The sequence below is a fragment of the Megalobrama amblycephala genome, linkage group LG13 (assembly GCF_018812025.1).
Source record: "Megalobrama amblycephala isolate DHTTF-2021 linkage group LG13, ASM1881202v1, whole genome shotgun sequence".
In the NCBI taxonomy this organism is placed as follows: Eukaryota; Metazoa; Chordata; class Actinopteri; order Cypriniformes; family Xenocyprididae; genus Megalobrama; species Megalobrama amblycephala.
Window position 1 is genome coordinate 29,811,361 of NC_063056.1, and position 18,030 is coordinate 29,829,390.

The following is an 18,030-nucleotide window of genomic DNA, read 5'->3' on the forward strand; positions in this document are numbered from 1 at the left end:
AGAAAGTCAACCATCACTGCAGCCCTCCACCAGTCGGGGCTTTATGGCAGAGTGGCCCGATGGAAGCCTCTCCTCAGTGCAAGACACATGAAAGCCTGCATGGAGTTTGCCAAGATGGTGAGAAATAAGATTCTCTGGTCTGATGAGACCTAGATAGAACTTTTTGGCCTTAATTCTAAGCGGTATGTGTGGAGAAAACCAGGCACTGCTCATCACCTGTCCAATACAGTCCCAACAGTGAAGCATGGTGGTGGCAGCATCATGCTGTGGGGGTGTTTTTCAGCTGCAGCGACAGGACGACTGGTTGCAATCGAGGGAAAGATGAATGCGGCCAAGTACAGGGATATCCTGGATGAAAACCTTCTCCAGAGTGCTCAGGACCTCAGACTGGGCCGAAGGTTTACCTTCCAACAAGACAATGACCCTAAGCACACAGCTAAAATATCGAAGGAGTGGCTTCACAACAACTCTGTGACTGTTCTTGAATGGCCCAGCCAGAGCCCTGACTTGAGCATCTCTGGAGAGACCTAAAAATGGCTGTCCATAAACGTTTACCATCCAACCTGACAGAACTGGAGAGGATCTGCAAGGAGGAATGGCAGAGGATCCCCAAATCCAGGTGTGAAAAACTTGTTGCATCTTTCCCAAAAAGACTCATGGCTGTATTAGATCAAAAGGGTGCTTCTACTAAATACTGAGCAAAGGGTCTGAATACTTAGGACCATGTGATATTTCAGTTTTTCTTTTTTAATAAATCTGCAAAAATGTCAACAATTCTGTGTTTTTCTGTCAATATGGGGTGCTGTGTGTACATTAATGAGGAAAAAAATTAACTTAAATGATTTTAGCAAATGGCTGCAATATAACAAAGAGTGAAAAAATTAAGGGGGTCTGAATACTTTCCGTACCCACTGTATGTGAACCCCAAATATGGATTAATAAAAATTCTTAAGACAGACTTCAGGGTAGTGATTATGGTTAAGGAGTTTAAAATGGTCTAATTTGAAACGATTCTTTAGAGTGGGTTATTTAAAAGGAAAAGTAGGCATGAAATTCCACCCTAAAGGCATTTTAATGATCTTGTTGTGTAGAATTCATTCATGCTTATTTCATAAAAAAAAATTATATTGTCACAATATGGAAGAAATTATTCAACGCTACTTCCGTTAAATTGCGACTTTAATGGAAAAACTTCCTCTTTCTCCAAAATTTCTTGTTTGTTGTTTTGAGCTGTGTTGTTTTGAGTGTACTCAGTAATTTTTTATTTATGTTGTGCTGGCTCCAATAACGTAAATATGTAGTATTCAGCTGGTCATGTGATCTCAAAATGGCTGCCTCCATGAGGTGACCAACTTCATGCTAAATAAAACAACTTTTTGTTGGCAACTTCATGTTATGTGAGTGTAGTGTACAAGAGTTTACAATTTTCCAAAATAATTAGCCATTTTTAGGCATAGATATGTATATGTAGATGCCACATTCAAACGCTCCAGACACGTCAGCACACCCGAAATCTTGAAATAGTCAGCGTATCGTCATTCACAGTAAGAATCAATGATGAAACAACGAAACCGCAGAGATTTATATTCCCAAAGAAATGGGATAACCTTTCACAGGTGAGAATGTGTTGGTTTGTGTTTTTATATGTATTAACTCAATATTACAGGTTTTTACTATGGTACTTTTTAATATTTTTACTTCTATAGGGTAAATTTTTAATGTCGTGATAGCTGAAACCTTCGTCTTGTATTGTGTTAGTTTAGCAAAATCATCTGCTGAAGTCTATAGCAAGATAGATTTTCATACCTGTGTCTAACTACGATTGCAAGCGCTCAGTCAACTTGTTCCCGAATGTTCACAGACCGGCTTTGACCATTCCAATATGGCGGACGGCATATGTATAGTGGTCCATAGAAACAACTGGTAATGAGGCATATATATATTATATATGACTTTCAACTAACAATAGTCAATTCATTCTTTGTAGGTCTAAAAGAATCATTCAAAAATTATCTATACTCATCCAAAATAACAATGGTTACCTGCAGTCCCTCATTACACTTAACACATCAGTACAGTTCCAATGAACAAACCAACAAAAAGTGAGCAAAAGCACTGAGGGTCAGCATCCCATCAAATGAGCAAATTCAAAGCTATTGTCAACTCCATGAGGACAACAGGAGGCCTCTTTTACATCTCCTAATGTGAATAACAAAATGGGACATTGTGGTGGATTTTGACCAATATCTTTCAAATCTAGGGGTCACTACCAACACTGCACTGGCAGACCTGCAGCCATGACCCCTGTGCAAAAGCTGATCTGAATGAAAGACAGGCTTCAGTAAGAACAGTGGCCTTCTGTGTAAGGACAGACGGAAGCAGAGCGGAACTGTGCACACGGCTGCGTGACCCTCCACTCCAAACCAAGGCGGTCGCAGTGACGAATACTCAACCACATGACGCACAAATGCGTGCACACTCCGCCTGTCACTTCTTTTGGCAGAGAATTGTGCAAATACAGAAGGTCAATATTGATAGGTCACACAGAGCTGCTTTGTAAATATCACCAGGCTTAAACGTGCATGTTCATGTCACTGTGATCACGCACTTGTATTTCCTTTAACAAAAAGCATGTAAGAATTTTAAATGTTTAGTGCAAGCATTACAGTACAGCAGCAGTATCCACACCGCATTCATTACAAACAGCTTTTCCTGTGGTCAGCGTTGGCACAGATAGACTCCTGGCCCGCTCCTCCTGAACACAGTGACATTTCCCTGTTCCTGATTCACCCCTCCTCCCTTTCCCAGGAGAGAGTAATGGATGGGGCCTGTTTATGAAGCCGCTGCCACCTGCATGATCAATCAAGCCACGCAGAGACGACACAAAAAGCTCAGTCTGCGCAGACAGCACACAACCTTTCACATGAACAATTACACAAGCAGGAACGAGATTGGTACAAGAGTGTTTAAAAGTGGGACATTTAAAGTTCGGAGAAAATTTACTTCTGTAAATTTACTTAGTTTATGAAAAACTATTGTGTATGTGCATGTGTGTGTATATATATAGATAGATAGTAGATAGATAGTATCTCACAAAAGTGAGTACACCCCTCACATTTCAGCAACCATTTTAGTATATCTTCTCAAGGGACAATACTATAGAAATGAAACTTGGATATATTTTAGAGTAGTCAATGTGCTGCTTGTATAGCAGTATAGATTTACTGTCCTCTGAAAATAACTTAACATACAGCCATTATTGTCTAAATAGCTGACAACAAAAGTGAGTACACCCTAAGTGATAACAGTTGTATGTTGTTTAACCATGCAAAGCCACATGTTCTATTCATCATGTTCATGTTTTTGTCTGCTTGACAGAACCATACAAATGTGTGGATCTTGTATAAGTGCAGTTAAAATTTGGTGCTTTGAATACAATTCTCTCATATTGATAACTGGATGTTCAACATGGCACCTCGTGGCAAAGAACTCTCTGAGGATTTGAGAATTAGAATTGTTGCTCTCCACAAAGATAGCTTAGGCTATAAGAAGATCGATAACACCATGAAACTGAGTTACAGCACAGTGGCCAGGGTCATAGAGGTTTTCCAAGAGGGAACAGGCCAAAGAAGTTGAATCAAAGAAGTTGAGTCCTTGTGCTGTGCGTCAGATGCAGAAGCTGACTTCAAAAAACAGATGCATGAGTGCTGCCAGCATTGCTTTAGAGCATGGCATGGCCATCGTCCCAGAAGGAAGGCTCTTCTGAAGCTGGCTCACAAGAAAGCCCTCAAACAGTTTGCTGAAGACAACCTCTCCAAGAGCATGAATTACTAGAACCATGTTCTGTGGTCTGATGAGACTAAGATAAACTTGTTTGGCTCAGATGGGGTCCAGCATGTGTGGCGACACCCTGGTGAGGAGTACCAAGAAAACTGTGTCTTGCCTACAGTCAAGCATGGTGGTGGTAGCATCATGGTCTGGGGCTGCATGATTGCTGCTGGTACTGGGGAACTGCGCTTCATTAAGGGAAACATGGATTCCAACATGTACTGTGACATACTGAAGCAGAGCATGATCCCTTCCCTTCGGAGACTGGGCTGAATGCCATGATAATGACCCCAAACACACCGCCAAGATGACACCTGCCTTGCTGAGGAAGCTGAAGGTGATGGAGTGGCCAAGTATGTCTCCAGACCTGAACCCTATTGAGCACCTGTGGGGCAACCTTAAGCGGAAGGTGGAGAAGCGCCATGTGTCTAACATCCAGCAGCTCCGTGATGTCATAATGGAGGAGTGGAAGAGGATCCCAGCAACAACCTGTGCGGCTCTGGTGAACTCCATGCCCAGGAGGATTAAGGCAGTGCTAAATAACAATGGTGCTCACACAAAATATTGACACTTTGTACACAATTTTGACATATTCACTTAGGGTGTACTCACTTTTATTGCCAGTTATTTGGACAATAATGGCTGTATGCTGAGTTATTTTCGGAGGACAGTAAATCTGTACTGCTATACAAGCTGCACATTGTCTACTCTAAAGTATATCCAATTTTCATTTCTATAGTATTGTCCTTTGAGAATATATAATAAAATGGTTGCTGAAATGTGAGGGGTGTACTCACTTTTGTGAGATACTGTATATATACAGTCAAACCAAAAATTATTGATTATAAATCAATCAAAAAATAATATTTTTGATATATTTTTACTAGTGGGTGCAGGACACTGTAGTTCATTTATGTAAGTGAGGATAGCAAAATAAGGTAAACTGTGACATATTATACACAAAAATTCCTCATACAGTGGACTACCAGTAAAATTGATAAATATTTGGAAATTATTCAGACACTTTGACCTGACCAAGTTTTGCTTAAGTGTTATCTGACATAATTAAGATTTATTTTTTTCTGACAGTTTAACTCTGAGATCTTGTCATATTTTATTACCATTTTTTTTTTAAACTATTGTGAATAAACTGTAATAATGAATGAAATGTTCAAGGTGTCTGAATAAATTTTGGTTTGACTGTGTTTATAAATTATATATATATATATATATATATATATATATATATATATATATATATATATATATATATATATATATATATATATATATATATAAGCACCCCTAGAAATTATTGCGTAAAATATTTCTGAACTATATAAAAATATAAGTATATTTTTTAGCACACCAGGGTGACTAAGAAAATGAAATTATCCAGCCATGATTCCGTGTTTCACAGGAGTATAAATTTGAGGTAACAAAGGCCAAATCATTTGGTTAATCATCCTTTACAATGTGTTAAAGCAAAGACTATAGTTCTGATGTGCAGCAAAAGATTGAGCTTCACAAAATAAAAAATGTACTGTAAGAAAATAGCTAAATCATTGAAAATCCCCATTTCCAACATCAGGGCAATAATTATTAAGTTCCAATAAGATGTTACGAATTTGCCTGGAAGTCTGTGTGTCTATATTGTCTTAATGCTCGACGAGGAGGACAGTTTGAGTGGTCAAAGACTCTCCAAGGATCACAGCTGGAGAATTGTAGAAATTATTTGAGTCTTGGTGTCAGAAAGCCTCAAAAAACAGCACCTACATCACCAAAAGTTGTTTGGGAGGGTTTTAAGAGAAAATCCTCTGCTCTCATCCAAAAACAAACTCCAGCATATTCAGTTGTCAGACACTTCTGGAACTTCAAACGGTACTGGGTTCTATGGTCAAATGAAAAAAACAGCTTTTAGGCAACAAACAAGATGACTTCAATGCACAAGGGTATACAAAAGCACCCCATGTCCACGGTTCAATATACTGCTGGATCTTTAATGTTGTGGGCCTATTTTTCTGCCTAAGGTCCTGGACATCTTGTTCAGATACGTGATGGTATCATGGATTCTATCAAATACCAACAGATAAAAAAAATCAAAACCTGACAGCCTCGGCTAGAAATCTTATAATTGGCCATGGTTGGATCTTCCATCAGGACAATGATCCAAAACAAACATCAAAATCAACACAAAAAATGGGTCGCTGAACTCAAAATGAAAGTTCTGCCATGGCCATTCCAGTCCACTGACCTGAATCCTTTAGAAAATGAGTGTGAACTCAAGAGAAACACCAACATGGATCTTGGAATTTGAAGGATCTGGAGAAATTCTGTATAGTTGAATGGTCTCTGATCTCTTGCCAGGTATTCTCCAACCTCATCAGGCATTATAGGAGCTGTTATATTGGCAAAATCAAAGTTGTAAAAAGTATTGAATAAAAAGGGGCCAATAATTGTGGCCAACGCATATTGGAGAAAACCCATTTATTTAATGAGATTTTCTCTCCATTTTTAATTGTTTTACTTCGATTAAATGTTTTTTTGTGTGTGTGTGTGTGTGTGTGTGTGTGTGTGTGTGTGTGTGTGTAAGATATAGTTTAAGATATAATTCAAGAGTTGGCTGAATTGTGAAGACAGTAGTTAGTTACATTTTCAAAAGTGATCTCAACACCCAAGTGACAGGAAAGTTGCTCACTTAGTATCATGGTTGTAAATTTGATGAGATCAGATGAGATGTGCTAGTGCCATCTACTGATAAAACTAAAGACTACAAAACATTAAAGACAAAACTTTATTTCAAAGCCAAAAAATGATTTGCCATTAATATGTACAAACTCCTTGCCTTATAGTGTGCAAGATGCCCAGCATGGTTTCTCTGGCTGCATTACAGAACAAAAGAAAAATCCACAGTGAAAAATCCAAGTGAAAGATTCAGTCCACTTCATGCATAGTACAGCTGATTGGGGACCACAAGACAGAGCATTTTCTCGGTGTGCTGATCCAAAGACATCATCTTTTCCTCTTGGCCTCAAATCTATAGATGGCAGGAGCAGTGCTGGACTCATTACGGACTTTCACTTTCTTAACCTTATCCTGTCAGAAATAAAAGCACAACCCAGATGTCACAATAATGCAAACGAACTCAAAGAATGTCCAACAATTCATCATAAGACAGGATTAGAAAGATCTTAAATAAATAAATAAAAATACAAGATCATTGTTCAAACCATGCCTTAGTAAACAAAAATGAGACAGGAGTTATCCTAAGTATTCATGTTGAAATGGTTAGGTGATATGAAGATGAATGCACTCACTTGTAGATCTTTTCTAGTTTGGATTTTCTGACTAATGACAAACATCTTCTGTTCCCTGTCTATACGCTCTGAAAGCCTCAGATACTGTTGTTTCCTCTCTTTGGAAAGTTTCTGAAAAGGGGGAAATAAACATGTTAGAAAAAGTCCAATATAATAAGAGGACAGTAAATGCAGAAAGGAAAATATGAAAACAAATTTTTATAATTTATATTATTCATAAATGATAAATCATTGATATAACACTTATTTACATAATTATTTATATTAACTGCTATTTATATATTATCATTATTATAAATAAAAACAATAAATAAGTTAAATAAATGAAATAAATAATTCAGCAGTGCAACGTACACAGTAAAAATATTTATGTATAAAGTATGCTATACAGAGAATGTGTTACTTTTAACGTCTTTGACTCCACTGCTCCCAGAATGCTCTTGTTTTTCAGGGTCTCTATTGTAGGTCTGTTATATACTCGGCCCACCAAATCAGGCACCGTGTTGAGGTGTTTGGCCAGGTCAAAGTCCTCCACTGGCATGAAACAAAAACAGATTTTGGAATTTAAAAGTAAAAAGAAAATCTTTTTCAACAGAGCGATCCACCAATTATTGTTTGATGTCAAACTTTATTTAATGAAAATACGCAAAATGAAAATACAAAAACACAGTGATACAATATTAACTTCAGCTAAAGCTAAAGCTAAAGTTAAGTAAACTTAAAATGTACATCTCATTAATAATTATGTATATACATTAATTTTCTGGTTTTGCAATTATACAGTGTGTAAATATGGTACTATAAACTTTTATAGGGAACATTTAAAATACAAAATTAAATTTCATACACCATCATGTAACAGGTGGATCCCTGCTCAATCTCTGCTTCCTACAAGAGGGAGAAAATATTACCTTCTTTTTTTGAGTCCACAAAAAAGACATGTTTGTTTTTCTTTTCCTCGTTAACATCAAGAAAATGGAGCTCTGACTTCATCCTTTCAATTTTCTGAAAAATAAAAACACTTATGCTTTTAATCTCAACTGTAAGGGGATGAAACCGCAAATACACAGATACATAAGAAGAATTAGCCATACCTTCATCTCCGACACCCTCTTCATTTCCACATATCTGATGTCCTGGGTCCTCATCATCTTCTTCTGCTCTTCCGTTATCACGTCTTCTTTTGGTTTGATCACGTGAACACCATCCTAACCAAAATGAACAGAAGTACAATAAGCAGAGCTGTCATGAATGTTCTCATTGCTTGACCGGATTATAATAGTTGAAAATTGCAAAAAGACATACCTTTAATTGGTTGTGTATCATTTTAAAGTGAAATTCATCAGGGTTCTTATCCATGGCCTTCTTGCGCAAGGCCATGAGCGTCTTCTGTTTCCGGTGGTAGTCACTGTATTACAAATAACAGGTTTGTAAACTGTACTTAAGTTTTAAGTGCAGCATTGTAACTGTATTCTAATAACAAACAAATCTAAAGTAAAATTACAAAGGCTTAAGTAATATAATCTATGCAATATGACCTTATCAATGTAAAATTTATTACATCTAAATGTCATATTATACAGAACTCACTGCTAGTACACTATACTACTATCTTAACTCTCAATACATATACTCATGTACATACACACATTCATATTTTCCCTTTTGAGATTTAATAATTAATAATGATTTATTTTAAAGAATGACAAATTACTGCTTGTGTAACATCACAAAAGGCACTGACAGATCTGTTCGGAGAGCTTCTGACTCAAACAAACATGAAACTCATTGTGTAAAAAGTGCAACATCCAACAAAATGATAAATAGTGTGATTTCTTACTCGGCACGAAGTTTGTAGTCCTTCTTCTTCTCTAACAGACCCAAATGTTTCCTGAAACCGAGCTGCGAGAGGGGAAAAGTCACGTTAATAAACGAGATGTGGAAAGCTAAACCTTAACATTCGCTGCTGCTAGGGAATGACAAAAGCTTTCAGAAAAACCCTACTTTAAAGCATTAACTTAACCCACAACTACATCCTTCCAACAATTAATTTGTCTTGTTAAATATAACAATGTCAACAATTTGAGTCATTTTACAACATTCGCTATTTAGCAAGGCAGCACGCGAGATACAGATATGTTTAAACTTACCTGTGATCGCTCTTTGTGGTCTCGTTGTTTAGATTTCAAGGCTTTTCGAAAAGAAGACATGGTTGTAAAAATCTGAAAACAAATCCGATTCTGATTGAGAGGAAAAACCTAGACAGGAATTTGTATGTACACCGCACAATCTCGAATGTATGGTTCTGCTCTCACGTGGAAACGATGGATAACAGTAGCGTGGTGTTTAACGGAAGCAGATTCGCAGCTAAACAATTGTATCGTTCCTAATCAGGCATATCAATATTATACATAATTACGACATTTCTTTAAAAAAACAACAACAATTAAATTAAATTAAAATTAAGGTAATGTAATATATAGAATATAAACGATATATAAAAGACGAATTAGTAAAATTGTTAATAAATCGTTTCTTTAATTATAAAAATATCTACAGTATTCCTCGGTATTATTTAACAGTGTAAAAGCAGCAACTGAACCAAAATATAGATATTTACGTGTGTACCTTAACTTTAAAAGTAGTGTAAAAGAAATTTAGCTTAAAGTGTCGACAGCAGATGGCAGTGTAATCCAGGCATTGCGTGCATTGATACTCGGATTCATCCAAAAACTACCTTTAAAATTTGAATGAAAGTTCCATAAAGTTAAAAGTGTTTTTGACTCCAATAAATGTTATGTTTTGAAATCAAATCACTAAGTCATTTTCCCAAAACTGCACTTTTCTGAGAGTCACAAGCTGTAACATTGACACTGAGCTGACACCACAACATTAGCTTTATATGGCCATCTAATCAGTGATAACCATCACAGGAGTTGTCTACTGTTCTGTATGAGGAAGAAATCCAGGCTCAATGTGGGGAAGAACTCAATAACAAACCTTGGGTGCTGAGACACTTAGTTTATATATCTGGCCAGTGTGTTGACACTTTAAATCACTTTGGTCATGATAATGACAGCCTCTATCTGCCAAAGAGATTGGTTAACACTAACAAATAATACTTGGTGTTTTTCATACAGGGTTTTTAAAAAGTGTGTTAGTCCAAGCACCTAATTTGAATCTTAACCAGAAGGACAGCTTTCAGCCATTAGTGTGACAAATGTCAGAGCTAAAGTTTGATGACGACACCTGTGCCGTGCGCCTCTTATAGCCTTGAAGGTCCAGTTTATCCATTAGTTAGCTCGTCTTCCGAGAATGAAAGTGGGGGCAGAAAATAGCCATTTGGTGTGTCAAAACATGCAGGGCATGGGACATAAGCAAGGGCAGATTTGAAATAACCAGCTTTTCCTCTGGCCCCAAAACACTGCGCATTACTCAGAAAGAACATCATGTTCTGATGCTGTGATTCCTTTCCCACCCTTTTTTTTTTTTTTTTTTTTAGCTTAACTCATAAGGCACTGTACAGGTACAGAGTAACTTACTAAATGAAACACATTTTTCAGTATAAGGAACCTCATGGATCACTGAAGTAATTTCATCTTTTTTATTTATTTTTTTTTTACTGTGCAACAACTACAAACACATTCTATGTATTACCTCATATGACATTTTTATCCTCTATTTCCTCTTTCATGATTGAAAAAAGTCAACTGTGTGAGATTTGCAAATCATGCAGATTCTTTGCTGAGAAAGAAACCCTTCATGGGGTCACTTTTTCCATATGATGTCATAGCCTTGATTGACCCAGGGTTTGTGGGCTTTCAGCTTCTTAATGCAAGACATACAAAACCAAGTGACCCGACAGACTTTTCCTACAGAAACTGAACCACAATATAGCATGTAAAACAAAAACATGAGATTTAAAGCATTTCCCTAACTGCATTTTAATTGGATTATATATGTTTCTTAACAAAAACAAAAATCTTTAGGGAACAGCTATCCAAACCTGTGTTTAAGAGAGGGCAGAATGTCAAATGGGCAGGACAAGGGGTTATAGGTTTATGATAGCTCGGAGTTTTTGGAATGCCCTTGCTTGACAGATATATTACTGGTTGGTTTTTAATATAGGCCTTTAAAAATCACACAAATGACATAACGTTACTGGCCAGTAGCTGAGCTCAAGACCTTGGAATGTCGCTCCTAACCAATGTAAGGTTTCTATACACAGAGGGCGAGATTAATACAAATCAAGAGGAGCTCTCACGTGAATTACACTATTGTAGTTCATAACTCAGGTTTCATCTAATTTTTTAGGTCATATTCAATTAATAGATGTGTAGTTTGCTTGATTCCATTTGTACAAATTGTATATAGCAGGTAGTCTGGATTGTGGGAAATCTTATTTGTTTTACTCCATGTTCTGTGTCAGCGGGAAATGTTTTTGAGGAGTATTCATTGAAACATAGGAAACCATTTAAGAGATTTAAAACTTATAATTTCAGGTTTAACCAAGGATGTTAAAAACACCGCCTGAACACTAGATCCTTCCAGGAAGAGGTCTCTCTTGAATGTTTGGTTCTCGCTCTCAAAATTCGACCACAAAACCCTGTAAAGAGTGGATATGGGACAATTAACAGTCATCACTATTTACATTATCCAGTTTGAGCTGGCAGTAAAAAATGTCAACAAAAAATATTTTAGGGTCTTAAAAGAACTCTAAAGGTATGATATGACAGGCAAGGACACAACTGTCTCCTTTTTTCAGGGATAAGAGGAATGTTTATCATATAAGCAGATATAATGGAGGTATTTCACAATTTACACTTGATTTAATTTGGTATAATTTGATAAACCTTTCTTTTAAACTATTAAAGAGTGGCAATAAAACCTCAACGGCATTACAGTCCTGACGCAGAGGAACAGATACTGAGAAAAGAGAAAAACATGGGGTCTCTTTCTTGCTAATTTAATGAATTTCAATTACACATGAAGTCTTTGGTAAAGTTGTACAAGAGGGTAGTAATCACCTGTTCTGAGGCAATCACTGAGTCTATTTATTGTTAGCAAATCATACAAGTCAACTGAAGATAACAAATTTAGTTTCAGTAATATAATCTCTGATATGGCTGGACACAAATTTCATAATTTCATTTACAACAATTGCTCAGTGTTTTCTGTGGTTGCCTAAGTTATTACAAGGACAAAGGTAATTTCTTTAATCTTGCAAGAGGTTCTTTATATGGTATCATCATCCAAGTATTACATTACAAACATGAATACAAAGTGAAAATGAAAATGAATATCAAAGCAAAACTTACCTCTTTGTTATAGCAGTTAAGTGCATGAAGTGTTTCCATAGAAAACTCTTGTAAATATCAAGTGGCAATAATTTGTTCATCCATTAATACGGAGTGAGACAAAAGTGTTTTTAAATTATTTTGCACAAGAGGTAGCCCACTCCAGTACAGTACATGCATCAGTTTTTTACATGGTCATTATTTCTGAAAGTCATGAACATTTCCACCACAGTTTCATTTCCATCACAACTGATTTTACTATTAATCACAGTAATGTCCTTAACAGCATTTTGTGAAAGTGATATTTTAAATATTTTTGGTATAAAGGGGTAATTTTTGTAGCTTAGTATCCGAAATATTAAATCATATTTTCACACTTGTTTCATATTTAAACCACATTCATCATAGCATAGCCTATAAAAATGCTAGAAATCATTTTCAAATAATGAACATCATGTATAATAGATAAATACACTTTTAAATATGTCATAATTCACATTTTTATCAAGGATGTTCATATGGTGAAACAATAAAGTCTATGGCATTTGAAAAGTAGCAAATAGCCTAAATGATGAACTTTTCCAAGACATTTTAAATGTGAAGTTAAAAATCAACCAGTGATGTAAACCTTTAAGCTAAGATTTGACCATAGTATGTTTGAATTTGAAAACTATAACACTGAATCCACTGAACGAGACATTTTAATCTTTTGAAAAACTTAGCATACCTGTTCTCTATTCGAATGGTTAGTCTGATTTTGACAAAACAAATAATTTAAGCTCTGTTTTATTAACCTGTTCTAAAATATGCTCCATCCCCCATGAGCAGTACGGCTAGGAAGAAAAAAAAGTTGTTCATTGTCATGACGATTCATCCCCCTCAGATGTGGGTGTCAAATAACAGGTAAGTATTTATGCTTCTTTCATTTACTACAGACAGACGTTCTCTTGCGCCCTAAGCTAACTGCAAACAACATGTCGGGCAGATAACAATGCAGACTGTCTCAATATAAAGATAATTTACTGAAACTTCCTTCAGGAAAGAAGGAAGACCGTTTTCATCCACTGGGGCGGGAGCTTGTGACTCACTCAACTTCCTCCATAGTAGCGCATGGAAGAGTTGAGCGCGAGCATTCTCTCATTCGTTGCTGTGAGAGAGAGCTGAACACTCACACCCCAGAGGAGCAACAGGACTACAGATCTATTAAACAGGCCAACCCAACTGACCCCAGCGCACCCGACACGGACAGACACCTACTGAAAGTGTTTTGACAGGGTAAGTGCGCTTCTTCTTTTCTTTTCTTTCCTTTCTTTACTCTGTCATTTAAAATTAGAAACTCACGTGACACAGAGCTAATGATTATCAACCGTTTTTCATTCAAACCCAGCCGGGGAAAAAAATCGATGAATTGTTCGCCTATAAATGTTTTCATTCATCCAGGTTGTGATGGAGTATCCTGAAGAAGTGTTAGAAAGTGTATTGTTCTACTTCAGTAACTGTAAAATCTTATTTTTGACTAACTCTTAACACCTATAATCACCTGTTGAAAACTTAGGCTACTCATTGTGTGTTTTAGTTTAAAATACAATAACTGCTGAACCAGCAGCAGCTACCAAAAAGACCTGAGTGAGAGAAAACAGACTAATTTATTAAATGCAAGCCCTTTCAAAGTCATCTTTAACTCTCTGAAGTCAGTGTTTAATGACATGCCTGTGGTGAACTTTTTGTAATCTACACACTTGTAATTCCTTGGAGGCATCAGGCACACGTGTCATGACAGTTTTCTGACAGCCAAACCTCAAGTCTTGGAATTAACTGTATGCCTGCAGATAACCATTAGAAAAGCAGATTGAAAGCATGCATGCTGTGGGGCCCTGACATATTCCTGAGTTTAGTCAAAGGCAGATCCAGGTTGGAACTTGATCACACATCTTTGAACACACCTCATCCCAGAACATGTTGCATTCCAAGGCACAGTGAATGGTCTGAGTAACCGCTTGTAAGGTCCCTGTTGCAAGTTACTTCAGACAGCTCACTTTTCTTTCTTGGCCTGTTTGGTGAGGTAATAATATAGACACCCATTGAGATTGATAATATTTATGGTATTTCAAAATTTGTGCAGTGTTTATAGAAAGTAACCTTGAGTTAAACATAAAACAGGAAATGGATAACACATATCAGTGACTGATGTGATTCATAAAGACACACCTTGAGTAATTGAAAAAAGGTGAGTGGAAATAATTTATCTATCAGTGGGTGGGTCCTCTTGACATATCAGATCCGCTGATGACTAAACTAATTTGGCAGAGATTTTTCATTTAAGCAATGCTTTCTGACTCAGGAAAGGTCTTGACAAGACAGACAACAGGGCAAAAACTGAAGTGAACATGTCAGAAAAGTTCGCAGGAAGAACAGATCTGGGTCCTTTACTCATTTCCTCTTTCTTTTCTATTTTCAAGCCCTGCTGCTGTGACTGGCCTCTATTCATTGGCATCCTGTAGACGTTGCAGATCATTGAGTTTTTAACTTTTAAAGTGTTTTTATAAAGAGTTGTATTTTAAGTTTTAAGTGCAGCATGGCATGTGCTGACATGCATGTTTGTGTGTGCGTGAGAAAAAAGCAGAGTAGAGATCTTTGAGGTGCATCACTGTGCCTTTTGGTGCATTAAGAAGCCTTTGAAACTGCTTACCTCAGAGCCAGATTCCCATGTTGTCTGCCGCCAGCTCTCTGCCATTCCATTCCCATTCATTATTACAAGAGTGGGAGCTCAGAGGTGCTTGTGGAGAAACAAAATCATCTCTTTGAAACTTAAGTTCCATCCCTTTCATTAACATGCCACAAACTTATTATGTAATCAGTTAAATTAAATTATTATTTCATTTTTTAAAGAAATTAATACTTTTATTCAGCAAGGATGCATCAGTTGATCAAAAGTGACAGTAAAGATATTTGCATTGTTACCAAAAAAAAAATCAATTTTAAATAAATGCTGTTCTTTTGAACTTTCTATTCATCAAAGAATCCTGCAATATATATATATATATATATATATATATATATATATCATGGTTTACTCAAAAATAATAAACATCACAACTTTTCACCATTGATAATAATCAGAAATCATTATTGAGGACCAAACCAGCATATTGCATTGATTTCTGAAGACTGGAATAAAACTGCTTAAAATTCAGCTGTATACCATCACATGAATAAATTACATTTTAAATATATATTAAAATAGAAAACAGTTGTTTTAAATTACAATAATATTTCATTGTTTTTACCAACCTAGGAGCCTGTTACTGTATTTTTGATCAAATAGATGCAGCCTTGGTAAGCATTAGAGACTTTAATATATATATATATATATATATATATATTTATTTATTTATGTTAAAATTTATTTACTGCAACTTCCCTCTCTTTACCATATTCTATACATAGAAAAACTGCTTCATCAAAAGTGGCTTGTGAATAACTCATCATGCCCATCAAAGAAATCCAAATTCTTAAATTGGGCCGTATTTCATTTTGTGCTAACCACAACAGGGCTTCCTCTTATAAGAACCGTGGTTTCTGAAGTGTCCTGTTGTGCCAACAAAATTCAGTGTTATTTCAATCTTCAGTGTAATTCAGTCTTTTTTTCTTGTGGTTCGAAATCCCTGAACCCTTTGGTAGTATGTAAGGTCCATAAAGTCCATAAAATGTGATGTCACCTCAGCAGAACATTTTTTGGTGTCTGGAATATTCAGAACCGTCAGAAACTGAAGGAGATTGAAAATGCATTTGTTTTTTTCACTGATGTGACTGCAGTCGTGATCATGGCCACATTCTTTGGAAACACTGCCTTATGCAGGGGCTGTTGTTCATCAGTGATAGGACTGAGTGCAATGCATTTTGGGATACAGTATTCCATATAGTAAGCTCCACTGAATACTGTTCACTTGGCAATTGTAGTCTATGCATACAAAAAATGTCATACTGTGCTCATTATACATACGATATACAGCAGCCTTAGAAAGAGTAGTGTGGTATGCTATTCAAAGCCTACCACTTGCTTGGTCACTACAAATATTCAATGTAGTTGTCCATTCACAAGAGGGAATGGCATACAAAAGAGTGAACAAGTGTGTCCAAGCCATAAACATTTATCAGACCATCCACATGCAAATTCATTGGACTTGAACATCTGTCCATCAATAAAGCAGCTCTGTAACCAAATGTGTAAGATAACTCAAAGCCAGAGACAATGAACCCTTTGATTCATCTCTAATAAGAGTGCCAGGGGAAGCAATGTGAATTCAAATGTCTTGAAAGAATAACACATACCAGTACACTCCATTTACTGTCTTCTTTACATCACGAGTTAGTGTCTCAACTCTGGGACCATCCCATATATATCACAAGCTCATTGTGTGAAAATCTCAATTATTTTCTCTTTTATTTTTATCAGACTTTTTTGTGTTCTACTGTCACATTTCTATTCAAACAGCTCATGGGGGACATACTGTATGACTGGTTATTTGGGGGGGTTAACTTTGAATTAAAGGAAGTTACTGCTGGTTTCCTGCGGGGGACTCCAGGTGCATCTGTGATCCAGTGAGATGGTGGCTTCCTCCCAGACCGGGGGAGAATGAATGGATGAAATCAGATCCTCACAGCTTGGGTCCCAAGACATGCGACCCACTGCTCAGTGTGCTATCAGCTCGCTTGTACTGTTTATTTACCTTTCCCCTCTCTTCCTCTCGCAAGCCTTGTTGTCCTTCGTAGACGCTTTGTGTCTTGCTCTGAACCACTTGCTGTTGAACCCTTTTGTCTGTCTGTCTTCCGGTCATTTCTCTACAACACTCCAATATGCTGCTCTGTGTCACCGTGAGCACCAAGAGGTCAAGATTTGGCCAGTTCAGCCATTCCAATAATGGTTTTCGAACAAATCGCTCTAATAAGTCGGTTCTTTTTAGCAAATTAAATACAGTTTAATTACTGTTTTGTTATACTTAAAGGAATAGTTCTGCAAAAATGAAAATTTGCTGTTAATTTACTCACCCTCAGGCTGAGATGTAGATAACATTATTTCTTCAGTAAAACACTAATGCACATATGTTATCATGTGATTAAAAAGCTTGAGCTCCAGACTCTTGTTTGTCAGGGAATAATGATGTAAATAAGACTTCATAAGACCTCAATATATATAGGTCAGGAGAAAAATGTTGTGTTAGCTGTTTCTTTGTTAAAAAGTAATTTAATGAATGAAATATGTTGCCATTGATAGTTGACCCAAAAATGAAAATTAACCCATATTTATTCACCCTTAAGACATCCAAGGTGTATATGACTTTCTTCTTTCAGAGGAATACAATCAGAGTTATATTGAAAAATGTCCTGGCTCTTCCAAGCTTTATAATGGCAGTGAATGGGGGGCCAATTTTGAAGCCAAAAAAGTGCATCCATCCATCATAAAAGTACTCCACATGGCTCCGAGGGGTTAATAAAGGCCTTCTGAAGTGAAGCAATGGTTTTTTGTAAGAAAAATATCCATATTTAAAATTTTATAAAACAAAATAACTAGCTTCTGGCAGACGACC

General features: G+C 36.5%; 2 protein-coding genes across 2 annotated transcripts in view; one reads left to right on the plus strand and one right to left on the minus strand.

The window, feature by feature from the left end:
- Positions 1-6,608: 6,608 nt before the first annotated feature.
- On the minus strand, positions 6,609-9,498 carry utp11 (UTP11 small subunit processome component). The gene is made up of 8 exons (XM_048153974.1): positions 9,296-9,498; positions 8,986-9,047; positions 8,451-8,553; positions 8,240-8,353; positions 8,057-8,150; positions 7,549-7,679; positions 7,146-7,256; positions 6,609-6,924 (listed from the first exon to the last, which is right to left on the minus strand). Exons 1-8 carry the CDS (start codon positions 9,353-9,355, stop codon positions 6,841-6,843), a joined length of 759 nt encoding a protein of 252 aa, XP_048009931.1. The 5' UTR covers positions 9,356-9,498; the 3' UTR covers positions 6,609-6,840.
- A 3,698-nt stretch (positions 9,499-13,196) lies between these two features.
- Positions 13,197-18,030, plus strand: part of fhl3a (four and a half LIM domains 3a) — a 40,566-nt gene continuing 35,732 nt past the window's right edge. Inside the window, exons 1-2 of the mRNA XM_048153118.1 lie at positions 13,197-13,345; positions 13,481-13,717. The gene's annotated coding sequence lies outside the window, so the exon portion shown is untranslated. The remainder of the gene's footprint in view (positions 13,346-13,480; positions 13,718-18,030) is intronic.